Source organism: Scyliorhinus canicula, chromosome 2, assembly GCF_902713615.1.
Source record: "Scyliorhinus canicula chromosome 2, sScyCan1.1, whole genome shotgun sequence".
NCBI classification, from domain to species: Eukaryota; Metazoa; Chordata; class Chondrichthyes; order Carcharhiniformes; family Scyliorhinidae; genus Scyliorhinus; species Scyliorhinus canicula.
Genome location: NC_052147.1, coordinates 165,330,148 through 165,350,789, shown reverse-complemented (window position 1 = coordinate 165,350,789; position 20,642 = coordinate 165,330,148). Strand labels below are relative to the sequence as shown.

Here is a 20,642-nt window from a genome sequence, read left to right as displayed (position 1 = left end):
GACATTCAACCAATAGGTCAGTAAGATAGGACACGACCAATGGGTATTCACGATACACACAGAGGTGACACTACCACAGGGGGGCATTACACCAACCCATATAAAAGGACACAGCACACACGATCTCCCTCTTTCCAGTGGAGATTCTCAATGTGTACACAGGGTTGATTTGAAATACATCACACGCACCACCTGGATTGTAGCAGACTGGTTCGTCAGTCTGAGTAGCTATAGCAGGATTAACAGAAGAGTCGAATCCAAGTAGGAGAATTGTTAACAGTTTAATAAATGTGTTAAAACTATCTCCAAGTCTGAACCTTCCTTTGTCAGAGTGTACATCAAGGAAGCAGATTATGCCACGTCAAGAGCATAACAAAACAAGGTGGAAATGTCAGTAACACTCCAGCAGGTCCATAGCCGATTGGAGGAGTGCCAGAGGCTACGGATGCAGGCACAGAGGCCAACACTGCGATGGTGGTGACTGCAGTGGGGAGTCCCGTGCACAACATCAGCAGCATGAGTAAAGGTGTCCAAGATGTCATGCAGTTGGTGACGACCATAGCTGAGGATTTCGGCAGAATGTCCGGCTCGCTGGAGGATGTGACCCAGTACCAGGCTGGCCTTGATGACATTCTGTGGGACATGTCCCGCTCTCAGATGGAAATGGCCGAGACGCTGCGGAGCTTGTCCCAGTCACAGGTGGGCATTTTCGAGGTGCTGCAGAGTGTGGCCCAATCACTGAGGAGCATCGTCGAGGGCGATATCGGGGAGCCGCCAGGACTGTGAGAGCCAGATGACATCGGGGCAGCCGGGGCTCAAAAGAGCTGCACCTCCATCCCCAGATGAACCCTGGGGCCGCATGGGCACCGACCGGCAGGAAGGGGCGCTGGTTGCCAACCTGAACCCATCCCATGGAGTGGGGATGGTCGCTATTGCTCCCTCAAGTTCCATCCCTCTGATGACTCGCGTGGTCAGCAGAGGGGACAGATCAGCATGGCTGTGCATGTGTTGTCAGTAACTGCGCCAAGGCCCTCTGGCCCCAGAGGACACCTGCCTGGAGTATCGATGGCCTTGGGATGAGGTGAGCAGCTGGCTGCCTCCACCTCAATTATGCATCCAGGGGAGACATCTAGATTTAGCGATAGAGTTATGAAGGTTGGGCACGTTGAGGATAGCTGAGGGAACCGGGGGAGAAAGGGTGTGGGGGGAGAGGGAGGTATGGGTGTGTGGGGGGTGAGGGGATGGTGGGGATAGTGGGGCACCACCGTTGGGCTTTGTTGGACACCTGTGACACATTTGAAAAGCCTTGACCACAAGCAGTATGACTCCTCTGTCACTTTCGTTCGCAATGCGGGCTGACCTCAGAACCCTTGGTCCATCTCTCCAGGCATCTCCCTCACCCATGGCACTCACCCACGCTCTGGCCTTGAACATGCCCCCGGGTGTTTGAATGTCTGTGTGTGGTGTAGCCTCTCGCAGTGTTCAAGCACAGTCCGTGCATCAAAGTGTGATTGGGACGCTCGGCAAAGATTCCCACAGGCCACATGGCCCGCCAACCCATCGGAATTTACTTGGGTTGTGTGAAGTGCTCACTTAACCACGATTGCCAAATCCCTATAAGCAATAGCCTTCAGTCGCACAGCCAGAGGTCTCGACAGTCGGTGGGGACATGGATGGTAGGTGAGGCTATGGTTGCCCCTGGGTATACAATCCAGGGGTTGGCATGCTGGTACTGTGCACGAATGCGTCCCACCCCAGAGCCTCTTCCCCTCCCCTTCCCTTCCCATGGTGACCCACCCCTCCAGAGGTGCCCCCCCCGCCCAGCCAAGGATCCCCCTGCCGAGCACTGGGGTGGGGGAAACCCAGTGTCCCCGAGCTCTTTGCCTGTGAGCAAAGATGGCTACTCACCTCCTCAGATCCCCACAAAGCCCTTCCACGAGGTTCACGTTTTTCAAAAGGAGTACTAATCGGTGCCAGCGTGATCACCTGCTGGGAAGTCCACTAAATCACAAGAGGCCATTGGTTATGGGGCCATTCCCATTAATTGTTTGGAATTGGGCTTAAGTGATGATAATTGGTTTCTCACCACGCTACAGCAAGATCGGCCTTCCTGAAAGTGAACCTGCGGAAGGCGAAGGGCCTGGACGGAATCTCTGGTTGTACACTCAGAGCCTGCGCAGACCAGCTGGCAGAGGTATTCACAGACATCTTTAATCTGTCCATACTCCACTCCGAGGTCCCCACCTGCTTCAAGAAGACCACCGTCATACTGGTACCATAGAAGAACCAGGCAACGTGCCTCAATGACTACTGCTCAGTGGCCCTGACTTCAGTTGTAATGAAGTGCTTCGAGAGGCTGATCATGAAGCGCATCACCTCTATACTCCCGGAACGCCTTGACCCACTTCAAATCGCATACCGTCGCAACCAGTCCACATCAGACGCCATTTACCTGGCCCTACAGTCATCCCTAGAGCATCTTGAAAACAAAGACTCCTACATCAGACTCCTATTTATTGATTACAGCTCCTCCTTCAACGCCATAATCCCAGCCAAGCTCATATCAAAGCTCCAAAACCTAGGACTTGGCTCTCCACTCTGCAACTTGATCCTCGATTTTCTGACCAACAGACCACAATCAGTAAGAATGAACACCAACACCTCCTCCACAATAGTCCTCAATACCGGTGCCCCGCAAGGCTGCGTACTTAGCCCCCTACTCTACTCCCTGTACACACACGACTGCATGGCAAAACTTGGTTCCAACTCCATCTACAAGTTTGCTGACGATACGACCATAGTGGGCCGGATCTCGAATAACGACGAGTCAGAATACAAGAGGGAGATAGAGAACCTAGTGGAGTGGTGTAACGACAACAATCTCTCCCTCAATGCCAGCAAAACTAAAGAGCTGGTCATTGACTTCAGGAAGCAAAGTACTGTACACACCCCTGTCAGCATCAACGGGGCCGAGGTGGAGATGGTTAGCAGTTTCAAATTCCTAGGGGTGCACATCACCAAAAATCTGTCCTGGTCCACTCATGTCGATGCTATCACCAAGAAAGCCCAACAGCGCCTATACTTCCTCAGGAAACTAAGGAAATTCGGCATGTCCACATTAACCCTTACCAACTTTTACAGATGCACCATAGAAAGCATCCTATTGGGCTGCATCACAGCCTGGTATGGCAACTGCTCGGCACAGGACCGCAAGGAACTTCAGAGAGTCGTGAATACCACCCAGTCCATCACACAAACCTGCCTCCCATCCATGGACTCCACCGACACCTCCCGCTGCCTGGAGAAAGCGGGCAGCATATTCAAGGATCCCTCCCACCCGGATTACTCACTTTTCCAACCTCTTCCATCGGGCAGGAGATACAGAAGTCTGAGAACACGCACAAGCAGAATCAAAAACAACTTCTTCCCCACTGTCACCAGACTCCTAAATGACCCTCTTATTGACTGACCTCATTAACACTACACCCTGCATGCTTCATCCGATGCCAATGCTTATGTAGTTACGTTGTATATCTTGTGTTGCCCTATTATGTATTTTCTTGTATTTTCTTGAATTTTGTTTAATTCCCTTTTCTTCCCATGTACTGAATGATCGCAGCTTACTTTCATCATTGACATAGCTGCATCCATATCTGTTGTCCCAGAAGGATGGTACAGAAATCCCTCAGTCAGATTCCCTTCAGCAAAACTGGTGTAGAACTGATTAGTTATTCTGATAACAGTGTTCCAAAGTTAGTATTGGAGTTGAATATGATGCTGCACCCAATTACCTGTATTTGTAGGACGAAACAATGTCTCCATGATGGAAAGGAATTGGCTTCAGAAAATACAGTCAAATTGGGCAGAATTATTTACAGTAGGGATCAATAAGAGTACATCTTTGAGGAAGTGCTGAGAGAACACAAAGGCTTCTTGAGCAGGGAGCACCAAATGATGTAGGTATCATAAAGCTGGAGTCAAGATAAGGGGACCTCAGTACATGTGGACAATAAACAAATCCAATCCAAAATGGCAAAGTACAGCTGACATTCTGTATGGCTAGGCCAGTGCCTTAGCACAGTTAGAAACAGTAAGTGAAGAGGTGGATAGAGGTATTGATGAGTTAGTGAAATGTTGAATCTGCACTGATCCTCCAAAAGAGCACCTTCCCTAGGCCCACTCCCCGGTCCCATTCCCGCAACCCCACCTAACCCGCAAATCTTTGGACTATGGGGGTAAACCGAAGCACCCGGAGGAAACCCAAGCAGACACATGGAGAAAGTGCAAACTTCACACAGAGTCAGCCAAGGCCGGAATTGAACCCGGGTCCCTGGCGCTGTGAGGCAGTAGGGCTGTCTGGAAATGACCGATGTTTCCTCAGGCATAGAATTTTGATTAGAAATGGGGGTATTTAAATGATTTGTGTCTAAAGGAGGGTGTCCTGAGATGAGACCCCTTAAAACTGAATAGCTAGGATAACATTAGAATAGTTCTGCATAAGTTAGTTTATTAAGGATTGAGATTAATCATAGAAAATATACCCAGTAATCATTATTAACAATTAAACATGTGTTTTTAGGACATAGCAGTAATAAACATTTAAAGGATTTAAGCGAGCTAACATGCCCATGTTTTTGAGACAAACAGGGATATTCAGACGTAGTGTGGTCAGCAGTAACCCAGTCAGCTCAGGAAACAGTTCTTATCAGTGCCCCCAATATCGTGTCTTAGACAATCCATGATGTGAAGAGGAACGGACTTTGGCATCTTGCCCCTAGATGAACAATGAGGTGGGCAGGATCTGACTGTGATCCAGTGCCACCACGGTCGGCCGGGAGCCGTGCTGCTGGCTGGGGGCTTCCTCGAGGGCTGGGGAACAGGTGGGGGGTGGCCAGGGGTTTGTCCTGTGGGGTAGTATTTGGCAGGTCGGGTCCGCGCATGGCCGGCGCCAAGTTGTACGGCACGACCGCTGCAGGTCTTCGCCGTGCGCATGCGTGGTCACGGACCCGGCAAATCTCAGGTCATTTTTGCCGGGGGAGCTGGGAGTTTTACGCACTGCCTCTGCTAACCCCTCACCTGTCCCAGGATCGGTGAGTTTCGGTGCCAATTTTGGCATCGTGAAACGCCACAGTTCCCACACCGGCATCGGCACTTCATCGCAGGATCGGAGAATCCAGCCCCCTGTCTTTCCCTTCTAATAACCAAATGTATCCGAGATAAAGTTTTAAAATACACAATTTATTTTGCTGAGCATGGTAATTTTTCTGTCGTGACCAATCCACCTAGCCTGCACATCTTTGGGTTGTGGGGGCGAAACCCACGCAAACACGGGGAGAATGTGCCAACTCCACACGGACAGTAACCCAGAGCCAGAATCGAACCCGGGACCTCGGCGCCGTGAAGCCACAGTGCTAAGCCACAGTGCTAACCCACTGTGCTACCGTGCTGCCCGCTGTCATTGTTTCTAACCTTCCCCATAGGCTATCCTGTGGAAGAGCCCCCAGATCATAACAACTATATACCAATGAACTGATGAGAACTTGCCTCATGTCAAGTCCACTGAAAGAGCTAGACATTGTTGAATGAGGTATAACTAGCTTTTTGTTGAAAACATCACATTAAATTCTTAATTCTGCTGAAAATCTCTCTGGCACTGATTTTCAAAACTGGTTTCAATGGTCTCATTGCGCCTGACTTGGTGTTGGGATGAGGCCATTGAATCTCATAAGAGGCCTTCAGAGATTCGCAAGCTCAAAGCATCTCACGAGATTCAACGGATTCTGGCGAGGCGCACAATCTGAATATTGCTCTTGCTGAGCGAGGCCCAGTTATGGTATTTAAATGAGCTTATTTAAATATATGTTCGCCAGGTACTCCCAGGGCCCGGAATTCACCGGCCGTGCCTAGGAGACCTTGGCAGGGTGCCGTGTAGTTCTGGTTCAAGCGTGGAGCAGTCGTAATGGCACCTTGGGGAGGGGGGGGGGGGGGGGGTGAATCCCCAGGCCACTGGAGACCCCCAAGTGGTCAGGCATTGGGCAGGGTGGCAGTCCTGGCACCTGCGAACTGCCACATGGGCACCCTGGCAGTGCCAATGTGCCTGGGTGCCCTTGCCAGGGGTCGGGCCTGGGGGTGCCTTGCTCATAAGAGGTGACGGGTGCACTTGAGGATCCCAGAAGAGGTAAGTTGGTTGAAGCGGGGGGATCCGGAGGCTGCGGTGTGGTCAGAAGAACTTGAGGGACTGTCTTTCAAAAGGGCGACCCGGGCCTAGACGGGGCATTCCTCGCCAAGGCCAAAGAAAACAGCAAAGTGCTGTTGAATAACGGGGTCTTTCACGGCACTGCAGGGGCCAAGAAACATCTCGATAAACACGGCCAATACCGGACATAGGGCATGATTCAATCAAAACATTTCTACATCTGTGAAGAGCCAGATTTCTCCATTATAATAAAAAAATAAATTAAACATAGGTTTTTTGTGAGATTTCAGCTTCCGACTTTCGTACCATGCATGTGACTCAATTGTGTCTTTTGCTCTCTGTAACATTTGACTAAAAGTGAAGGATAATCAGTTTTACTTCCTGGTTTGATGACTGCAAAAAAGCTTCATGTGATTAACCGTTCACCCCGAGTGAAGATATCACTGTTTCTGGAAACCTGCAGATGCTGCAGAAATGCTGCCAGATTCAAACTAACATGGGAAAAGGGGAGGTCCACACTACATCAATTGCTATCGCTTTGTGAACAATTTTCTTCAAGGTCAGCAGCACCCACTGGGCCCCAATTCTTGAAGATGCCAGGACTCCCCTGGAAAACTGACAAACTGATATTTGGCACAGATGTTGGAAACGTTAGCCAGTAACAGTATTGTCCAAATGCATTTTCACACTGCGAAAGCAATGTTTAACTGCTCCACAAGCAAAATAGTGTCCCTCAGACTTCCTGTACCCAATCCTTAAGTGATTTGAGATAAATTGAGCACAGATTTGGATTCAATTTAAATGTTTATTTATCATCTGAAAGCATTGAGAAGCTTTCTATTATAATTAAGTTAATATTTGTAGTAATCCACGGGAGGCAGGAGTTCCGTCACCACACCAATATTTATTTACAATAACGATATTACAGGAGCAGCTACAAACAGTGCTGCTAGCAGTCCAGTCAACTCAAGACTGGCTCACAAAGCCTACACAGGTGATTATATGGGCCCCCTTAATGAGCTATCATTGAGGGAGCTCATACTCCAATTGGCCAACCAATAAAGCCAATTGGAGTTCATTACAATATTGCTGAGAGTTAATTATACATACATATTTACAATCACAAATTGAAGGTGCATAAATGGATTTTCTTCAGCTCCAGTTGTTTGGCCGCATTGAATATTTTAAAATGATATGGTTGATTCGGAATGATTATAACCCAGCCTTTTGTCTAGTTTTATTTATTACACTATTATAAATGAACGAGTCTCAGCATTCAACTTTTACTTAAATCGCAGTCGAACACTTGAGATATTTTTCTTCATTGAAGCTACCATGTCAATTTGAGCTGTTTCGCTCCTTCACGAACTGAGTTGAACTGTTGTGTTTTAATACACATTGATAACCTAACTCAGCAGAAACCCGGGGTTTAGTACCTCATCATCCATTATTTTAGCCTGTTACATAACAGATATAAATCACCTCACCTGAAATGAGTTGAAGAAAAGTTCCAAGTGCATCCGGATTTCCCATGCTAATCCAGTGAAGGTATGTGGCACAGTGACAAACACGATGTAATGCACTCCAAACACAAGCACAAGAACCAAGGTGGATTTTGCCAATTTTCTTAAAAAGAGAAAAGCAATGTTATAACTGCTCTAAATAACTGTGGAGTTATAATCATCACCCTTCTTCACATTACCCCCAGAATTTGTTTTTTTGTAAACAATGGCCCTTGCTTTACATGGTTAAACAACAGCTGATTATATGGAATTCAGTGAAGCATACATCACAGCTGGTGACTCCTTCTCCCTCAACAAAGCTTCCGTTCTTGTCTTATTATTTCCACTACCATCCCCAACCTATTTACCAAGGTGGTGGCATGGCTATCATTGCTAAATAATACCTCAGCTTTTCTACCTTCCTCCTGGTTCCTTGCTGTCTGAGCACCTCACCCTTTTTCCCATTCACATGCTCCTCATTCAAAACCCTCATCCCAAGTCTAACTTCCTTCCAGAAATCTTGGGTGCGATTCTCCGACCCCCCACCGGGTCGGAGAATCGCAGGGGGGGGCGATGTGAATCCCGCCCCCGCCGGCTGCCGAATTCTCAGGCGCCGGGGTTTTTGCGGGGGCGGGAATCGCGCCGCGCTGGTCAGCGGCCACTGGCAGAGGCCCCCCCGGAGATTATCTGGCCCGCATTGGGCCGAGCGGCCGCCTGTTTATGGCTGGTCCCGCTGGCGTAAATTACAACAGGTACTTACCGGCGGGACCTGGCTTCGCGGGCGGCCTCGGGGGGGGGGGGGGAAACGTGGGGGATCTGGCCCCGGGGGGGGGGGGCACGGTGGCCTGGTCCGTGATCGGAGCCCACCGATCCGCGGGCAGGCCTGTGCCGTGGGAGCATTCTATTCTTCCACGTCGTTGCTGACCTCTCCGCTGGCCGACGCGGAGATGAACCCCCAACTCATGCACTGGGATGACGCCAACACACACTCGCGCTTCCGCGCATGCGCCAACTCATGCTGGCGGAGGCCCTTCGCCGCTGGTTGGCGCGGCGCAAGCCCCTTCCGCGCCAGCCGGCACAGCGCAAACCACTCCGGTGCTGGCCTAGCCTCTGAAGGTGCGGAGGATTCTGCACCTTTGGGGCGGCCCTACGCCGGAGTGGTTTACGCCACTCCTTCGCGCCGGAGTTGCCAGCCCCTCCGATTCCTGCAGAATCCCGCCCCGGTCCTTGTTTATTTCTGAGGTTTTCATCTTTTGTTCTAGGTCATTTTGCTCCCATGCCTTCATATCTCTGATTTCACTGCAGTCCTGTCCTTCATTAATCGCTCCTCCACAAACATCCTTGGACATCTTTTTTACCTTTTTATTTCTTGCAACATAATTTATTTCCTTTAATGACACTATCCTTATTCCCTATGCAGGAACAGGCAGGCCACAGAAAATGGGCTTTGCATCTTATTTAAATAAGAGCAACAATCTTCTCATGTAATGCAAACTAAATCATTGTATGCCTCCCTAAGTTAAATTTCCCAGAGCATTATTCAATGCAGGTCAGGAACAGAACAACAGAAGAAATACGAGCTGCCCTGCCATACACCTCTCAAGCCTATTCCACCTAAGGTCATGGCTGATTTGATCTTGGTCGCAATTCCACTTTCCTACCTGTTCCCCATAATTTGACTCCTCTTTATTTCAACAATCTATTCAGCCTTGAGTATGTTCCATAACCCAGCTTCCACAGCTCTCTGGGGTGTAAAATTACTAAGATTTACAACCCTCAAATAAATTCCTCCTTAACTCTGTCTTAAATAGGCAACCCCTCATTCTGAAGCAATACCACATAGTTCTAGATACCCCCACCAGTGAAAATATCTTCTCTGCATCTACCCTGTCAAGTCCCTTCAGCATATTGTATGTTTCAATAAGTCACCTCTTTCCCTTCTAATCGCCAATGAGCATAGCTTGTTCAACAATTCTTCATAAGACAACCCCTTCATCAATGAATCAAACTAGTGAACCTTGTCTGACCTTCCGCCAATGAATGTATATCCCTCACAAGGCAAAAACTCCTTTCAGTGTACAGTTGTCATAAAACATGTCTAATTTTATATTCCATCCTCCTTGTATCTGCATACTATTTATTTGTGTCCGTGTATGAGGACACTCAGATCCCTTTCTCCATTGAAACAATATTTTGAATTTCTATTCTTACCACACATTTTCCCACATGATACTCCATCTGCCAAATTTTTGCACACTCATTTAACCTATCCTTAATCCCTTTACAGACTTAATTTCCAGAACTTAATGCCCTTCCTCGTGGTGCTTTGGGTAGCTGAGGGCATTAAGTGGAGGGAGGATGGCAGATGGGGACCCAGTGAAGTCTGTGGCAAGGAGGTTCGTGGACAGCTTCACTCCCACCGCTGCTAACTTAAGTTTTGAACAGGGCAATTAATGCCCACCTAAGAGCCGTATCTGCCCAATGGGACTTGCCCTGCAGAAATCCCGAAAAGCAAATCCTGTTAGGATTACTTGCAGATTTTGGGGACAGGGAGGAGGTGTCTCTCTCCACCTCTCCAGCTGTTGGGTGAGACCCCCATCGGCAATGTTGTATTTTACCCTTTGTATCCTTCTCTCACCTTTCTTTCTCGCCCATCTTTCTATTATCGGAAAATTTGGCAACAGTACTGTCAGTCCTTTCATCCAAACTATTCATATAGATTGTAAATAGGTGATTCCCCATCACCGATCCCTCTGGCACATCAGCAGTTACAATTTGCTAACCTGAAAATTACCCATTTATCCACTGTTTCCTGTTGGTTAGCCTATCCTCTATCAATGCTCATGTATTACCATCTCAACACCAACATCCTGCTTGCTACACCCTCAAAGAACTCTAATAAATTTGTCAAACACAACTTCTCTTTCATAAAACCATTGAGTGTATTATGATTTTCTTTATGTTCTATGTTCTACTCCCTCAATAATGTATTCCAGTGCTTAACCAATAAGACCTGTTTAATAATAATCTTTATTGTCACAAGTAGGCTTACATTAACACTGCAAATGAGTTACTGTGAAGAGCCCTTAGTCGCCACATTCCGGTGCATGTTCAGCTACGAACTGGCCTATAATTTCCTCTTTCCGTCTCCCTCTTTTCTTGAATGGAGACCTTACATTTGCAGTCTCTGGGACCTAGGAAATTTTGAAAGATTGCGTCCACTACCTCTGCAGACACTCCTCCAACCAGTCCAGGAGAAAATGGGATCCTGCAATGATCAATAGCCATCAGCCCACCATGGAACATGCACACGATGCTGCATCAGGACAGGCAACGCCATCATTGCAAAGTTTGTACTTTTATATTCAGCACTGCCAATTCAAGCCAGATACATTTTGACAAACTAATACACATAAATATGTGACATATATGCATACACAAAATATTTAATACAACTGAATGGCTGGATGACCCATTTCAGAGGTAAGTGGCGATAATTCAATGAAATGTTGGAATTCAACATTGAGCACAGAAATAAGGGTTTGGTCAGTTATTCATTGCAGGCAATTAAATGAGGCCTGAGAGAGTTTGTGTAAGTGTGTATTAAACCGTTGTGCTTGATTGGGTTTTGTGTTTGTAATGCAAGTCTCTATTCTTTTAAAGTTTTGAGATCAGTGAGGCTAAATTGGTCATGTAATGTCTGCTTTCAATACACTGCATGGTAAAACAAATGGGGTCAAAGCTGGGGTCAGAGATGGCCGCTGCCAGGAAGGGACTGGCATACAGTCATCCCTAATGACTCTCAGTGGCATGCCGAGCAGGCCGATAATGATGCCAGTCAATGTGCAATCCTGACTTCACGCAAGTGCTGCCATTTCAAATTCCACACTCCAGCTAGTGTACTTTCTTAACTTCACATAACATCGTTAAATGGAATGAAGTACAGGTCCTGGACCCCTTACTGGGAATTCCAACGGACATGAAAAACAGGTCCTGCCTTGGAAACTTCAACCCCCTTTGGGCATTGCTCTTCATCATATCTGAGTCATGAGTCATCCCCTGTTCTTTGGGTCTGGGATTAATGACAGAAGCCAACCTGGTCTTCCCCTCTTCCCTTTCTTTCCCCATCCCGGCTGGGTACAGATTGGAAGAGAAATAAGCCCAAGACCCAAAATCTAGAAAAACCCTAATCTGGGAAACTTCCCCGATATATGGGTGGATTCTTCGAGCATCGGTGTCGAAATGGCGCTCGGCGCAGGGGCGGAGAATGGGGCATCAGACACCCTCGCGCGCACGTGGTCGACGCGCTGCCGGTCAGGGGCCACTGAAAAGGCCCCCGCGGTGATTCTCAGCCGGCAGCTGGTCGGCTTGGTTCACTCATGGCTCCACCCGATGGGAGCTCAGAGTGCCAGCTGCGGATCCAGTCCGCGGCTGCCCTGGTGGGGGGCAGGGGGATCCATCACTGGGGGGGGGGGGGGGGGCCTCCTAGACGGCCAGGCCTGCGATCGAGGGCCACTGATCGGCGGGTGCGTGCGATCTGGGGGTGGGCCTATATTGTTGGGGCCGCCGTGCTGTGTGGATCAAAATGCGATCGGCCGGAGAATCCGATGGCGAAATCGGATTTGACGCTGGTTTCGCGCCGATTTTGGTTTCTCCGGATCCCCCAACCCGACGAAATTGCTCCGCCCACCGTGCGGCGTATGCATCTCATTATCTGCCCCGACAACCGATTCTCCGGGGCCTCAGCAATTCAGTGGGCTGGATGGGCCAGTTTACCGACAGCGTGGTTCTAATCATCCATAAAAAATATTGATACCGGCGTGTTGGCTGAGGCGGCCACAAAAGTAGTAGGAGTTGGCATGGGGGGACCGCCGGCTCCCGTAATGGACACCAGCAGTGCTTTCTGCGGGTGTTGGGGCCCCTACCAGGGTCAGTGGAGGGGAAGGGAAGGTGGAGGAACAGGCCGAGCAACCGATGAGCCCCTGACATGACAGGTTGGTGCCCACACACCGAGCCCCGTTACGGTGGCCATTTTGTTGGCCAACCCATCCCGGGCGCTGGGTGAACGAAGGGTTAACGACTGTATGGTTGGGGTCGTTCCAGCCGTCGAATGGGTACTTGTCCAGCATCTCACAGGCATCGCCACACAGATGCATGCATGCAGTCACTGATGCCCTGTATGCCCTTGCGGACCGCTACATCCAGTTACCTCTGGACCATGCCCACAAGGCTGTCCAGGCAGCGGGGTTCGCTGGCATCGGCGGGATGCCCCGGGTCCAGGGGGTCATCGATAGGGTGCACGTTGCCCTACAGCCACCGGCGGATAACAAGCCGCTGTTCACCAACCATAAGGGGTACCACTCCATGAACATTCAGGTGACCTGTGACCATCAGATGAGGATCCTGCATGACAGCGCATGATACCCAGGCAGTGCGCATGACTCGTTCGTGTTGGCACAAGGTGGGACTACACCCCCGACTGCGGGGCTGGTTGCTGTGCGACAGGGGTTACCCGTTGCTGTCATGGCTGTTGACACCTATACGGATGCCACAGACCGATGCAGAGACCCAATACAATCATGCCCATTGTGCGACCAGCGGTATGATGGAGAGGTGCTTCGGGGTGCTGAAGAGGCACTTCAGGTGCCTGGACCGCTCTGGAGGAGCCCTCCAGTAAGCGGCAAGGAGGGTCGGCCGCATGATTGTGGTCTGCTGCATCCTCCAAAATATAGCCCAGCAGAGGGGCAATGAGCTGGAGGAGGATGAGGAGCAAGGGCAGGCCTCGTCAGACGAGGAGATTGAGGTGGAGGGGGACAATGGGTGGGACAAGGGAGCTGGCCAGGCACGGGATGTCGCACTACGCTATCGGCACGGCCAGGGAGCACGGGACATATTAGTTGACACACGTCTCACAATCTGGGGTGGGGGGGGTTGCTCGTCAGGGGCACGGACACCACAATATCACACCGCTTCACCACCAGACACCCTCACCTCCCACAACACTCACACCACTGAAAACTCTCACCACCCACATCACCGACCACCTTCACCTACCGCACCACCGACCACCCTCACCTACCTCACCACTGAACCACCCGCATGCACATACCCCTCCGTTATATATACCTGTGGCACTGTGAGCCGGGGGCACTGGGTTTTCAGTGACAGCGGGTCTGGTCCATGGGATGGAGGATGATGACAGCCCGCTCTGCGATGAGCTCCGGGCTCCACATCGTTAAACAATGTCTGACTCCTGCCCACAGTAGCATCTTCCATCTGGGTGATCCCTGCATGCGAGCTGGCCAGTCCATCACACTGCCCTATCGGATAGCTGGGGATGGGGCGATGGGGACAGTTGGGGGAGGGGCTGCACGGTCCACCCAGTGGGCCTCACTCTTCCGCCACCTCACACCCCTAGTGGTCATCGCTGACTGCCCCACCCCCACACACATCAGAGGTTTCTACAGTGTTAACAGGTGTTTAATGTGAAGAGATATATGCAGTCTGTGCCCTAGCCCCTATAATTAAACTGTGCCCTGCACCCATGCCAACTTAACTGGTGTCTAGCTTTCTGGCCTTACAGGCCCTAACACTGTGCCTCAGTGGTTCCCCAGACGGTACAGCAGAAGTGGAGGCAGACGTCTGAGACTCATGCTCTGCGACAAGTTTCCCTGTTGGCGCACATCTCCTGGGGCGGCCCAGCCTGGATGGGCCTGGCTGGTCCTCGGACATCCTGGGTGATGTGGTGCTGCCCTGTTCTGCCCGTTGCCCACCAGATGCACCAGGGACAGTAGGGGTGGGAGGGGGAGGGTTGGAAATTCCGAGGTGCTGCGGTGTTCCGGTACCTCCCCTGCAGGAGTCACCGGCAAGGGCGCCAGCACCTCCTCCTCCCTCGGGGTGCCCAATAACCCCGGGCTTCTCCATGGGATGGTGGTGCGAGTGGAGCAAACCCCGAGGCCTCCCCGCCACATGGCTCTGCCAGTCCTGGATGTCCGCTCTGGTATTGACAAGGTCTGTATGTTAGCGGCCATGGAGCACAGGGATTGCGCCACCTCCCTCTGGGTCTATGCGAAGCTGGCCAGCACCTGGGCAATGGCGCCGATGCTCTCAGACATGGCCAGCTGTGACTTGGCCACACTGAGGAGCGCCGCTGTAATCTGCAGCTGGCTCTGAGTGGGCAGTCCTGTCCTGGACCACGGCCCCGCCTGCACAGAATGCCTCAGGCCTTGCATACTCTGACCCATGTCCGCCATCGTCGCTCCCATTGCCTCCACCGCGGAAGCCCCCCGTGTGATTTTGGCCTGGGTTGCAAGCATGATCAACACCACACCCTGCTTCTGCACGTGGATGGACTCCTTCGACTGCCCCTGCAGGTGCTGGAAGCCGGTTATCATCCCCTCCTCTGGTCCCTGGGTCCCTGCCTGCACCTGCACTGTGGTGGTACTGGATATTCCAGGAATCTGGGACCCGTCTGGGGGGCAGCTGGTTGCTGGGGCCAGGCTGCTGTACAAATGTCCGACCCCTTGGCTGCTCCTACCTCGACCTGCTCTGCCGGAACGACTGTGGTGCTCACCAGTGAGTATCCAGAAGCCTCCTCACTAATTTGCCCAAACGAGGTGATAGTCTCTGAGGTGGAGGATGGTGTTGGATATAGCAGTGACGGAAAGTCAATGTCCTCATCTGACCCAAAGTCCAGGGTCTCATGAGTCGTGGTCCCCTGTGTGTTTGTCCCCTGTGCGTCTGTGCCCGTGTGTCTGTCCCCTGTATGTCTCTCCCTGTGGGTCTCTCCCTGTGTGTCTGTCCCTGTGTGTCTGTCCCCTGTGTGTTTGTCCCCTGTGTGTTTGTCCCTGTGTGTCTGTCCCCTGTGTGTCTGTCCCTGTGTGTCTGTCCCCTGTGTGTCTGTCCCGTGTGTTTGTCCCCTGTGTGTCTGTCCCTGTGTATCTGTCCCCTGTGTGTCTGTCCCTTGTGTGTCTGTCCCCTCTGTGTCTCTCCCTGTGTGTCTGTCCCCTGTGTGTCTGTCCCTGTGTGTCTGTCCCCTATGTGTCTGTCCCCTCTGTGTCTCTCCCTGTGTGTCTGTCCCTGTGTGTCTCTCCCTGTGTGTGTGTCCCCTGTGTGTCAGTCCCCTGTGTGTCTGTCCCAGTGTGTCAGTCCCCTGTGTGTCTGTCCCTGTGTGCCTCTCCCTGTGTGTCTCTCCCCTGTGTGTCAGTCCCCTGTGTGTTTGTCCCCTGTGTGTCTCTCCCTGTGTGTCTGTCCCCTGTGTGTCTGCCCCCTGTCTGTCAGTCCCCTGTGTGTCTGTCCCTGTGTGTCTCTCCCTGTGTGTCTGTCCTCTGTGTGTTTGTCCCCTGTGTGTTTGTCCCTGTGTGTCTCTCCCTGTGTGTCTGTCCCTGTGTGTCTGTCCTCTGTGTGTTTGTCCCCTGTGTGTCTGTCCCTGTGTGTCTCTCCCTGTGTGTCTGTCCCTGTGTGTCTGTCCTCTGTGTGTTTGTCCCCTGTATGTCTGTCCCTGTGTGTCTCTCCCTGTGTGTCGGTCCCTGTGTGTCTGTCCCTGTGTGTCTGTCCCCTGTGTGTCTGTCCCCTGTACGTCTCTCCCTGTGTGTCTGTCCCTGTGTGTTTGTCTCCTGTGTGTCTGTCCCCTGTATGTCTCTCCCTGTGTGTCTCTCCCTGTGTGTCTGTCCCTGTGTGTCGGTCCCTGTGTGTCTCTCCCTGCGTGTTTGTCCCCTGTGTGTCTGTGCCCTGTGTGTCTGTCCCCTGTGTGTCTGTCCCCTGTGTGTCTGTCCCCTGTGTGTCTGTCCCCGTGTGTCTGTCCCCTGTGTGTCTGTGCCCTGTGTGTCTGTCCCTGTGTGTCTGTCCCTGTGTGTCTGTCCCCTGTGTGTTTGTTCCCTGTGTGTCTGTCTCTGTGTGTCTGTCCCAGTGTGTCTGTGCCCTGTGTGTTTGTTCCCTGTGTGTCTGTCCCTGTGTGTCTGTCCCTGTGTGTTTGTCCCCTGTGTGTTTGTCCCCTGTATGTCTCTCCCTGTGTGTCTCTCCCTGTGTGTCTGTCCCCGTGTGTCTGTCCCTGTGTGTCTCTCCCTGTGTGTTTGTCCCCTGTGTGTCTGTCCCTGTGTGTCTCTCCCTGTGTGTTTTTCCCCTGTGTGTCTGTCCCTGTGTGTCTGTCCCTGTGTGTCTGTGCCGTGTGTGTCTGTCCCTGTGTGTCTGTCCCCTGTGTGTCCGCCCCCTGTGTGTCTGTCCCCTGTGTGTCTGTGCCCTGTGTGTCTGTCCCTGTGTGTCTGTCCCCTGTGTGTCTGTGCCCTGTGTGTCTGTCCCTGTGTGTCTGTCCCCTGTGTGTCTGTCCCTTGTGTGTCCGCCCCCTGTGTGTTTGTCCCCTGTGTGTTTGTCCACTGTGTGTCTGTCCCTGTGTGTCTCTCCCTGTGTGTCTGTCCCCGTGTGTCTGTCCCTGTGTGTCTCTCCCTGTGTGTCTGTCCCCTCTGTGTCTCTCCCTGTGTGTCTGTCCCCGTGTGTCTGTCCCTGTGTGTCTCTCCCTGTGTGTTTTTCCCTTGTGTGTCTGTGCCCTGTGTGTCTGTCCCTGTGTGTCTGTCCCTGTGTGTCTGTCCCCTGTGTGTCCGCCCCCTGTGTGTCTGTCCCCTGTGTGTCTGTGCCCTGTGTGTCTGTCCCTGTGTGTCTGTCCCTGTGTGTCTGTCCCCTGTGTGTCTGTCCCTTGTGTGTCCGCCCCCTGTGTGTCTGTCCCGTGTGTCGGTCCCTGTGTGTCTCTCCCTGCGTGTTTGTCCCCTGTGTGTCTGTCCCCTGTGTGTCTGCCCCCTGTCTGTCAGTCCCCTGTGTGTCTGTCCCTGTGTGTCTCTCCCTGTGTGTCTGTCCTCTGTGTGTTTGTCCCCTGTGTGTTTGTCCCTGTGTGTCTCTCCCTGTGTGTCTGTCCCTGTGTGTCTGTCCTCTGTGTGTTTGTCCCCTGTGTGTCTGTCCCTGTGTGTCTCTCCCTGTGTGTCTGTCCCTGTGTGTCTGTCCTCTGTGTGTTTGTCCCCTGTATGTCTGTCCCTGTGTGTCTCTCCCTGTGTGTCGGTCCCTGTGTGTCTGTCCCTGTGTGTCTGTCCCCTGTGTGTCTGTCCCCTGTACGTCTCTCCCTGTGTGTCTGTCCCTGTGTGTTTGTCTCCTGTGTGTCTGTCCCCTGTATGTCTCTCCCTGTGTGTCTCTCCCTGTGTGTCTGTCCCTGTGTGTCGGTCCCTGTGTGTCTCTCCCTGCGTGTTTGTCCCCTGTGTGTCTGTGCCCTGTGTGTCTGTCCCCTGTGTGTCTGTCCCCTGTGTGTCTGTCCCCTGTGTGTCTGTCCCCGTGTGTCTGTCCCCTGTGTGTCTGTGCCCTGTGTGTCTGTCCCTGTGTGTCTGTCCCTGTGTGTCTGTCCCCTGTGTGTTTGTTCCCTGTGTGTCTGTCTCTGTGTGTCTGTCCCAGTGTGTCTGTGCCCTGTGTGTTTGTTCCCTGTGTGTCTGTCCCTGTGTGTCTGTCCCTGTGTGTTTGTCCCCTGTGTGTTTGTCCCCTGTATGTCTCTCCCTGTGTGTCTCTCCCTGTGTGTCTGTCCCCGTGTGTCTGTCCCTGTGTGTCTCTCCCTGTGTGTTTGTCCCCTGTGTGTCTGTCCCTGTGTGTCTCTCCCTGTGTGTTTTTCCCCTGTGTGTCTGTCCCTGTGTGTCTGTCCCTGTGTGTCTGTGCCGTGTGTGTCTGTCCCTGTGTGTCTGTCCCCTGTGTGTCCGCCCCCTGTGTGTCTGTCCCCTGTGTGTCTGTGCCCTGTGTGTCTGTCCCTGTGTGTCTGTCCCCTGTGTGTCTGTGCCCTGTGTGTCTGTCCCTGTGTGTCTGTCCCCTGTGTGTCTGTCCCTTGTGTGTCCGCCCCCTGTGTGTTTGTCCCCTGTGTGTTTGTCCACTGTGTGTCTGTCCCTGTGTGTCTCTCCCTGTGTGTCTGTCCCCGTGTGTCTGTCCCTGTGTGTCTCTCCCTGTGTGTCTGTCCCCTCTGTGTCTCTCCCTGTGTGTCTGTCCCCGTGTGTCTGTCCCTGTGTGTCTCTCCCTGTGTGTTTTTCCCTTGTGTGTCTGTGCCCTGTGTGTCTGTCCCTGTGTGTCTGTCCCTGTGTGTCTGTCCCCTGTGTGTCCGCCCCCTGTGTGTCTGTCCCCTGTGTGTCTGTGCCCTGTGTGTCTGTCCCTGTGTGTCTGTCCCTGTGTGTCTGTCCCCTGTGTGTCTGTCCCTTGTGTGTCCGCCCCCTGTGTGTCTGTCCCGTGTGTCGGTCCCTGTGTGTCTCTCCCTGCGTGTTTGTCCCCTGTGTGTCTGTCCCCTGTGTGTCTCTCCCTGTGTGTCTCTCCCTGTGTGTCTGTCCTTGTGTGTCGGTCCCTGTGTGTCTCTCCCTGTGTGTTTGTCCCCTGTGTGTCTGTCCCTGTGTGTCTCTCCCTGTGTGTCTGTCCCCGTGTGTCTGTCCCTGTGTGTCTCTCCCTGTGTGTCTGTCCCCTCTGTGTCTCTCCCTGTGTGTCTGTCCCCGTGTGTCTGTCCCTGTGTGTCTCTCCCTGTGTGTTTGTCCCCTGTGTGTCTGTCCCTGTGTGTCTCTCCCTGTGTGTTTTTCCCCTGTGTGTCTGTCCCTGTGTGTCTGTCCCTGTGTGTCTGTGCCGTGTGTGTCCGCCCCCTGTGTGTCTGTCCCCTGTGTGTCTCTCCCTGTGTGTTTGTCCCCTGTGTGTCTGTCCCTGTGTGTCTCTCCCTGTGTGTTTTTCCCCTGTGTGTCCGTCCCCTGTGTGTCTGTCCCTGTGTGTCTGTCCCCTGTGTGTCCGCCCCCTGTGTGTCTGTCCCCTGTGTGTCTGTGCCCTGTGTGTCTGTCCCTGTGTGTCTGTCCCCTGTGTGTCTGTCCCTTGTGTGTCCGCCCCCTGTGTGTTTGTCCCCTGTGTGTTTGTCCCCTGTGTGTCTGTCCCTGTGTGTCTCTCCCTGTGTGTCTGTCCCCGTGTGTCTGTCCCTGTGTGTCTCTCCCTGTGTGTCTGTCCCCTCTGTGTCTCTCCCTGTGTGTCTGTCCCCGTGTGTCTGTCCCTGTGTGTCTCTCCCTGTGTGTTTGTCCCCTGTGTGTCTGTCCCTGTGTGTCTCTCCCTGTGTGTTTTTCCCCTGTGTGTCTGTCCCCTGTGTGTCTGTCCCTTGTGTGTCCGCCCCCTGTGTGTCTGTCCCGTGTGTCTGTCCCTGTGTGTCAGTCCCCTGTGTGTCTGTCCCCTGTGTGTCTGTCCCCTGTGTGTCTGTCCCCTGTGTGTCTCTCCCTGTGTGTCTGTGCCCTGTGTGTTTGTCCCCTGTGTGTCTGTCCCCTGTATGTCTGTCCCCTGTGTGTCTGTCCCCTGTGTGTCTGTCCCCTGTATGTCTGTCCCCTGTGTGTTTGTCCCCGTGTGTTTGTCCCCTGTGTGTCTGTCCCCTGTATGTCTGTCCCTCTGTGTGTCTGTCCCTCTGTGTGTCTGTGCCCTGTGTGTCTCTCCCTGTGTGTCTGTCCCCTGTGTGTCTGTCTCTGTGTCTGTCCCTGTGTGTCTGTCCCCTGTGTGTCTGTCCCCTGTGTGTCTGTCCCCTGTGTGTCTGTGCCATGTGTGTCTGTCCCTCTGTGTGTCTGTCCCCTGTGTGTCTCTCCCTGTGTGTCTGTCCCTGTGTGTCTGTCCCTGTGTGTTTGTCCCCTGTATGTCTGTCCCTGTGTGTCTCTCCCTGTGTGTCGGTCCCTGTGTGTCTGTCCCTGTGTGTCTGTCCCCTGTGTGTCTGTCCCCTGTACGTCTCTCCCTGTGTGTCTGTCCCTGTGTGTTTGTCTCCTGTGTGTCTGTCCCCTGTATGTCTCTCCCTGTGTGTCTCTCCCTGTGTGTCTGTCCCTGTGTGTCGGTCCCTGTGTGTCTCTCCCTGCGTGTTTGTCCCCTGTGTGTCTGTGCCCTGTGTGTCTGTCCCCTGTGTGTCTGTCCCTGTGTGTTTGTCCCCTGTGTGTCTG

The 20,642-nt window shown here is 52.5% G+C and overlaps 1 protein-coding gene across 4 annotated transcripts in view; it reads right to left on the bottom strand.

The window, feature by feature from the left end:
* The window catches only part of LOC119961152 (parathyroid hormone 2 receptor-like), a 454,460-nt gene that overhangs the window by 20,178 nt on the left and 413,640 nt on the right, over positions 1–20,642 (bottom strand). For all 4 annotated transcript variants that reach the window (XM_038788634.1, XM_038788635.1, XM_038788633.1 and 1 more), the window contains one exon: positions 7,684–7,822. In XM_038788634.1, the coding sequence (XP_038644562.1) occupies positions 7,684–7,822 (139 nt within the window). The remainder of the gene's footprint in view (positions 1–7,683; positions 7,823–20,642) is intronic.